This window comes from Helicoverpa zea, chromosome 31 (assembly GCF_022581195.2).
Source record: "Helicoverpa zea isolate HzStark_Cry1AcR chromosome 31, ilHelZeax1.1, whole genome shotgun sequence".
NCBI lineage: Eukaryota > Metazoa > Arthropoda > Insecta > Lepidoptera > Noctuidae > Helicoverpa > Helicoverpa zea.
This window is the reverse complement of record NC_061482.1, coordinates 73,039-81,071: the sequence shown is the minus strand read 5'-3', so window position 1 is coordinate 81,071 and position 8,033 is coordinate 73,039. Positions and strand designations below refer to the sequence as shown.

Here is an 8,033-nt window from a genome sequence, read left to right as displayed (position 1 = left end):
ATAAACGTTCAGAGTGTTCGACCTTATTGACAGACAATAACCGATATTATAGTTCGGCCATTCAGAGAATGCGTTCCTGACACGTCGCGATTGAACTGACGACGTAACTACATTCATTGATTATCTATATTAATAATTTCGTCAAAGGGTACGGTAGACTCGATCGAAACCTTATATGAATAACAAAACATAAAAAAATATTAATTTTGAGTCGACAACATATATCCGCAAAATTCGGATTATGGAGAATTTCGTTAAATTTCAATTGCACTGACAAGCAAACCACAGTCGCCATCTTGGGTAGTTAATAAACGTTGCTTAGATACGCATCGCCAACGTTTAGTGAATCTTATCAAAAAATACTTTTCGTCAGTCGTTGACGTTTCGCGAAAATATTGTTTTTGACACTTTTTTATGATATACTTTTTGTTATGTGTTTTTTCTTTAAACCTAATGGTACGTTCACACGCGCGCGTTCAAATCGACATTCAACGGGCACAGTCACGTTCACGAGCGTGTAAACGGTACGCCCGAGCCCGTGAACGCGCCCGTGCCCGTGAACGCCGCGAATCGGTCGAGTGTCGGTTTTTTGGCAAAGTTCAAAGGATGAATGTGCGGGCGCCCGGCGACTGTTTACACGCGCGCGGGCAGTCAGTCTCTCCTGCGCTTTCGTGACGATTAAACGTTCTAAGAAAGTCGCTACGATCGAAGATAACAACATGGTGGAATGGTTAACGTCGTTCATCATTTTGATTATTTTTCCAATAAAAATAAGTTAAGCCAAAGGCTATGACAGCAACAACACCGAGATCCTCGCTGCTCGCCATTCTTGCACTGACTGACACGACGGCGCGCGTGTGAACAGCTTGAATGTCCGCCTGCCCGCGACGGGCTGCACGCCGCGCAGCCCGCCAGGCAGCCCGCCGGGTTGCGCGGCGCGCGTGTGAACGTAGCATAAGATTGGCCGATTGCGATAAAAACCATAGAAAGAAGAATAATAACCATAACCTCAAAGTCGAAGTTTTAGTTCAAATGTCATTTAGTTGTTCAAATGTCATTGTCATTTACTTTGTTTGGATTACACACATCATGCCGAAAATCGTAAGTATTTCATAAAATGTTTCGTTGGTCGTGTCTCTGTCTTCGTTTAGTCTTTTGTTTGATGATACCTATATCATTTTGTTAACAGCCGAATCTCCGTGCATTTGGTAAATATTGTCACAATTGTGGAAAGTGGATGGAGCGAAAGGCTCTTCGTAAAGATGGTGTGTAGTATTTTATATAGTAGGTATGTAGGCAGGTTGTGTTTTTAAGTGAATTTTGTTTTGTTTTCTTCTTAAAGTGTGGATTGTGAGCCTTCTGCATTTAAAAATAAAATAAGTACTTATTTACTTCCAGTGACATGCAATTTTTGTAATGGCAAAATATTTGCAAGAGATGGCAAACAAAAGCAAATGTGCAGTCGATGTGTGGAATGCGACAACATTATACTCGGTAAGCGGCTCAATATTTTTTTTCTATAATTCGACAAATAATAATAAATGACCACACGCATAGCCTGTGTTGAGGTGTCATGAACACATACAGAAACAGACACGATTTTTTCACCGTTTTTCTCGATAATGAAATGAACCCCTTCATGCGCAAGTTCTACTTGAACTTGGCTGGCTCTTATTATACAATGGACATTATTAATTGTATAATATATTTTTGCAGATAATTTCAATTATTGCGAGTGCTGTGGCTGTAAAATGAAAAATAATACTTATTACCAGATAGAGATGTGAGGATATACCTACATACATTCACAATAGTTATTATTATTTGAATATTTATCTAATATATTTTCTCCTTTAAGGTCGATAACGAAGAGTTGAATGTTAGAACTTATGAAAATATTATTTACAACTCATTTCGAGAAGCTGCTCAAGCAAGAGGGCTCCTTTTTGACGATCAAGAATGGGAAAGATGTTTGAATGAAGCAATTGATTTTAAACTTCCTCGGCAATTATTTCGAGTTCGAAGATTCGATGATGTAAAAATTCAAATTATCAATACCACTGAACAAGGCTTCAAAGGTGATAAATATTTATCGAAAAATGTTATATATAGAGAAATTTTGTGATAATCAACCTCTGATGTATAATAGAGAATATTTTTTTATAAGTACCTTTGCCAAATTCTCGGATAAGTACTCATTGTAAAATTACAATTTACATACTTCCTAATATTATTCTTGATTTAGCCAATTTGGATAAAGAACCACAATTTCATATTTTATTTTTAAAATTAGTAAGTACTTATCTACCTGTCAAAGTAAAGAAAAAACTGAGTGCTTAAAACAAAGAGGTTTACACAGAGTAAACCTTAAAAATTATATGTTTTGTTAATTTGTGTTAGTTTATTTTGAATGTTAATTTGAAATAAAAATAATTTGTGTAAAAACTTTTGCAGTTTTTATTTATTATATTTATTAAACATAACGAACGAAGCTATACGAATCTATGCGTTGCTTATTCCTTTAATATTCCTTGAGACCCGATGACTACAGAAATTTCTACCTACATTTTGCAATAGACGTGTATTATGAGTCAAATTTCACCCGAGCGAAGCCGGGTTTTCCACTAGTTGATATAATAATGTTGTTTTAATGCTCCTCAATTGTTAAAACGGTAAACAACCAGCAAAAATATTTTTATCGTAACTGCAACGCCATTGCAAAGTTACGTCGTCAGTTCAATCGCGACGTGTCAGGAACGCATTCTCTGAATGGCCGAACTATAACGTGCTTATTAGCGCGACGTCTTTAAATAATTTAACTTTTTATTTTATTGTTATTTTATAAAATAGGCTGGTATTCGTTTTTAGATATAGATATTTGTTCTTTATTAACAGTTTACCTACATTTTATTTCTTTTTAGGCGAAGTAGTAGTAGGTAAGCGTAGATTTAGATAATTGGATGGGCTGGTATTTATTATTTCTTCCTCTCTTTGCACAAAGTCTGAATCTAACGCGGATGAAGTCGCTGGCAGAAGCTAGTCTTGAATATAATCTTCTAATTTATAATATGCGTTTTTACAAAGTGTGGCTTTTATATGAGTTTTAAACCGCATGTCAATGTTGTCTGGTATTTTACTATAACATTTGACACAATATCCCATGAAAGATAGTCTAAACTACGGGATAGCTATTTTATAATATTAGTGTAGATATATACAGGGTTACTGGTAAGTAGACCGCATCCTTTCAGGAGGTGATAGTATAGGTCAATACGGACAAATTTGACCCTGGGATACACTGGGCAAAAGTTAACCCGTTTCAAGATAATCGAATTTTAAGATCTTTTCTTTACAAGTCGTCTAGGTACACGTATACATTTTTATTACTAGTTAAAAGTCTCGTTTTTGCGGATTTTTGTGTGTTTTGTGGCTTTTTGGATAGCTAGATAAATGTAGATGTTTTTTAAGTATTCTGCACAAAAAAATTAAGAGTAATATTTTTGAGAAAATATCTACTAAAAAAGTAATTGCTGTTCACTATAATTTCCTCTGTGATTTGTACAGTTTTATGGTTTGTTATTATGAAATGATTCATCTTCTATCCAAAAACACACAAAAATCCACAAAAACGAGACTTTTGACTGATAATGAAAATTTATACGTGTACCTACTCCTAGACGACTGATCTTGAAATTCGATTATCTTGAAACGGGTTAACTTTTGCCTAGTGTATCCCAGGGTCAAATTTGTCCGTATTGACCTATACTATCACCTCCTGAAAGGATGCGGTCTACTTACCAGTAACCCTGTATATTATTCTGGGTCTTTCGTCATCTCGACACACTTAACTCAGTTGGCGAAACTCAAAATTTTAACATTTATCATGTCGTCAACTCGACACGTCAAGATTTTGATGCGTGTCCAGTTGGTGAAACTTAAATTATTCACTTTTATGTTTTCACCAAGTCGACACGTTTTATAATTTAACCCGATTTCAAGCAAAAGTACAGTCAACTACATTCATTTTCTGTGTCATTAATAATTAATAATATATATATATACAGGGTTACTGGTAAGTAGACCGCATCCTTTCAGGAGGTGATAGTATAGGTCAATACGGACAAATTTGACCCTGGGATACACTGGGCAAAAGTTAACCCGTTTCAAGATAATCGAATTTCAAGATCAGTCGTCTAGGTACACGTATAACTTTTCATTATTAGTTAAAAGTCTCATTTTTGTGGATTTTTGTTTGTTTTTGGATAGAAGATGAATCATTTCATAATAACAAACCATAAAACTGTACAAATCTCAGAGGAAATTATAGCGAACAGAAATTACTTTTTTAGTAGATATTTTCTCAAAAATATTACTTTTCATTTTTTTGTGCAGAATACTTAAAAAACATCTACATTTATATGGCTATCCAAAAAGCCACAAAACACACAAAAATCCGCAAAAACGAGACTTTTAACTAGTAATAAAAATGTATACGTGTACCTAGACGACTTGTAAAGAAAAGATCTTAAAATTCGATTATCTTGAAACGGGTTAACTTTTGCCCAGTGTATCCCAGGGTCAAATTTGTCCGTATTGACCTATACTATCACCTCCTGAAAGGATGCGGTCTACTTACCAGTAACCCTGTATATATCTACTATATATATATCTACTATATATATATATATATATATTATATCGGGTGTGTCGTTCATAATCACATTAAATGAAATGCGTTAGTATACTGGTTAATATTATGTCGATTAACACAAAGATAAAATAAAAATACGTAAAAATGTTTTTTTCAAACAAAGTAAATGGAATAAAAATGTGCAAAAATTAGAACACCATATAAAAGTCAGTCATTACAAACAACTGAAAGTCTCCCTTTGATAACTGACAGCTCTCAACTGATCAAAACATACGATACTCCTATATAACTTTATCTCTGCTTTACACATGATGTTGTAAATTATAAAAACGAAAAATGACTCCTGTGGTTCAACCACTGAATGGATTAAGTTATTTTTTTTACAATTCGGCATAGAATATCATAAAGTATATGCGATATGATTTAATGTGATTGTGAACGACACACCCGATATATACACTAATATTATAAAAAGGAAAACTGTGTTTGTTTGTTTGTTTGGTTGTAATGAATAGGCTCAAAAACTACTGGGCCGTTTAAAAATTCTTTCACCATTCGAAAGCTACATTATCCACGAGTAACATATGCTATATTTTATCCCGGTGCGGGCAGTAGTTACCACGGGACGCGGGTAAAACCGCGGAAAAACGGCTAGTTTATAATATAATAGTAAAGATAATGTAGAGTGTAGTTAGAATCAAGTTGTGTACGAGGTTGTGTGGTGGCACAGATGCACACTGCAGGCGGCAGGCGGCGCGCGGCGCGCGGGCAGCCCCGCCAGCGCCGGCGCGGGCGCCCGCGTGGCGCGGCACGTGGCCACGCAGGCGCGCGGCGTCAGGTACCCTGCCTCACACACTCACTCCAAGGATTTTACTTCATGTACTGTACACCTACTCCAGGTGCTTAAGAAACGTCAATGGCTAGGTGCACGGTTCCAAAGAATGACTCTTATAGACAAGAATCGGCAAGAAACACATACACGTAATATTTCATAGAGTATAGTGTTAAAATATTAATAAAATATCTATTTCTTTTTCAGCAGTGTTCGGAGCGAGGGCTGTCACCTAGGTAAGTCAGCATCTGAAAACCATAAACAACATAATAACCCCACAGGATAGCGGTTCTTACATTTTTCTGATTTTCAATTAAGGTTCGGCGCGACGGCAACATTTCTTCAAAGACAAATCAATAAGGTGTCGGTAGAATTGATGCTGCAAACCGAACTATGCTCGATTGTACCCAGTGGGAGCCCGTCATATCGGCTCAGACTTGCCGGTCCCTGCTTGCGAAGCACCGCCATCACTCACTGTCTTAAAATGCCGAAAAGCTTTCCTTACACCTCCAGCTTTCTCAAGCGCAGAACAAGTCTGAGCTAAATAGGTGCTGGTTAGAAGGTTACGATCTTTTTCAAAATCAGTTTTGTTAATAGGTCGCCCATATAATTTGTAATGACTGAAGCCCGGTGCCCGCAAATCTGTTGCAGCAAATCTGACGATACTTTAAAGTAGTTTCCGTTGCAGTATCACTTATAGCGATTAGTGCGTTGCGTTGCGCTGCGTTGCGTAGTCACAGCGTCGGTTTCCATATATTTTTTAAGACATTTCAAAGTTTGTATGTACTGTCTAAGTACCTACATCTTGGACACGAATGATTGAGTTTACGAGGGCACGTTAAACTGTAGGTCCTAGCTGTTATTGAACATCTTTGGTAATCGTTACCCGAAACGATTAGACAACCAGCGAGTCTCCAATCAGTCTTTTTATTTATTTTTTTAATAAAAATAAATAAGAACTTTTGTTAAAATGTATAACGCCTTGAGCGATTGAACTAGGGCTTCAAGGCATGTTCAACGAGTCCTCCGATTTGGTAATCTGTGGCTCAGTTTCGTAAAGGAAACCGCTTACACTATTATCAAATTCATCACTTTCAATTCATTCTTGGCTGTGTTAAACTGATGTTCCCTATGAATCGGTTGACTACCAAGAGCTCCTAGTTGTTGCTCGAGATTACCCAACAAACGTTCACTACGACCGGCACTTGTTTTATTTGTATGGTGACTGCAGCATCAATGAAAGGCGAGGGTTAGCAGCTAACTAGTTTATTCAATAATTACTACAATCTACCCACCATCATACAAATATCCAAACTATAACTAAGCCGACGCACTGTGGGATGGATTTCGGGTTTCATAGACATCCGATTAGTAACCTCGAAAGTGATGACTTTTATGCCTGAATATCTTTCGGAAGACCACATACATACTTTAAAATTGTATCATTATAGTATAGACTCATAAACGGCTCATTGAGAAATTTTTATTCAAAAATTTATATGAAGCTGAACGAATAAAAAGGCATATCTCCGGTCTCGCACAATTGGCCCTAATTATTTTTCAGGGAGTTAATCTTTGAATTATTTGAAATTTTTTGATATGTTGCATTATAAGGCCAGAGGTGCGAAACATTTTTTTTTTAATTTTTAAGCTTTTTTTTTGTAAGTATCAAAAGTTTTAGTTTAGGCCAGCTTGGCGTCTATATCTAGTGCAATAAAAATAGGAACATGAATAGAGCCATGACAATATATGATAAATATATATTTAAGTGACAATTATTTAACTTGATTTAACATACATACATAACATAACCATTTGTAAACTATTCCTCAATCAAGAAATATTCGATTATTTAAAATAATAAACACGATATATAAAAATAACATAATCAAAGATAAGTCATAATTAATTTGGAAACAATATTATGAAATGGCAATCTTAAATCTTAAAAAACATAAATTAATAAAATAAAAAAATCTTAAATCTTAAAAAAAATAAAAAGACAAGTACCTATTCATGAAACTAAAATTAATGTCATAATAACAATCACACTCCAAATCATCACGATCATTCAGAGTCCGAATCAGAGTCAGAGTCCATTTCAGAGTCAGAGTCTAAATGAGAAATGTCTGTGAATTCAAACTCAGGTTGTTGAAGCTTAAGTAAATCAAGGGTTTCAGTAAAGAAAGTTTTCTTTTTCTTCGCATCAAAAGTGGGTCTTATCGATGAAATAAGTGGATCCGAAGAAAGAAGAAGAAAATTTAAAATGTCTTCATTGGAACTCACTCTACTTTTCTTACGGGAGTTGTGTTCCCTGAATCTTCGGAAATCCTTGTTGCGGGCTTCCGAAGCCTCTTCAGAGAGGTTTCCAATTGGTACGATCGCATTACAAGTAATGATGTCAGCTCCATGAAGTAGCAGTTTGTGCACGGTTGCAGACATGTAGTACCAACTATACAAGGACACGTACCTTTCAGCAGTTTTGTATGCGTAATCTTTGAATTTTATGGTATCCACATCCTCACCGGAAGTTTTCGCTTGCAAAATAAC

At 35.8% G+C, this 8,033-nt stretch overlaps 1 protein-coding gene across 2 annotated transcripts; it reads left to right on the top strand.

The window, feature by feature from the left end:
- The first annotated feature begins 841 nt into the window (after positions 1-841).
- LOC124645014 lies at positions 842-2,321 on the top strand. Of its 2 annotated transcripts, XM_047184741.1 has the most exons (5): positions 842-1,101; positions 1,190-1,265; positions 1,399-1,494; positions 1,717-1,783; positions 1,859-2,321. In XM_047184741.1, exons 1-5 carry the CDS (start codon positions 871-873, stop codon positions 1,875-1,877), a joined length of 489 nt encoding a protein of 162 aa, XP_047040697.1. In that variant the 5' UTR covers positions 842-870; the 3' UTR covers positions 1,878-2,321. The 2 variants fall into 2 exon arrangements, 1 of the variants encoding a protein (XP_047040697.1); XR_006986137.1 differs by lacking the exon at positions 1,190-1,265.
- The last annotated feature ends 5,712 nt before the right edge of the window (positions 2,322-8,033 follow it).

What these genes read in the sequence shown, in the direction of transcription:
- LOC124645014 (XM_047184741.1), top strand. Translation starts at nt 871, where the DNA reads ATGTCCGCCTGCCCGCGACGGGCTGCACGCCGCGCAGCCCGCCAGGCA. An exon ending in CACACATCATGCCGAAAATC is followed by an intron (nt 1,102 to 1,189) that starts GTAAGTATTTCA and finishes TTTTGTTAACAG; the next exon opens with CCGAATCTCCGTGCATTTGG. An exon ending in AAAGGCTCTTCGTAAAGATG is followed by an intron (nt 1,266 to 1,398) that starts GTGTGTAGTATT and finishes ATTTACTTCCAG; the next exon opens with TGACATGCAATTTTTGTAAT.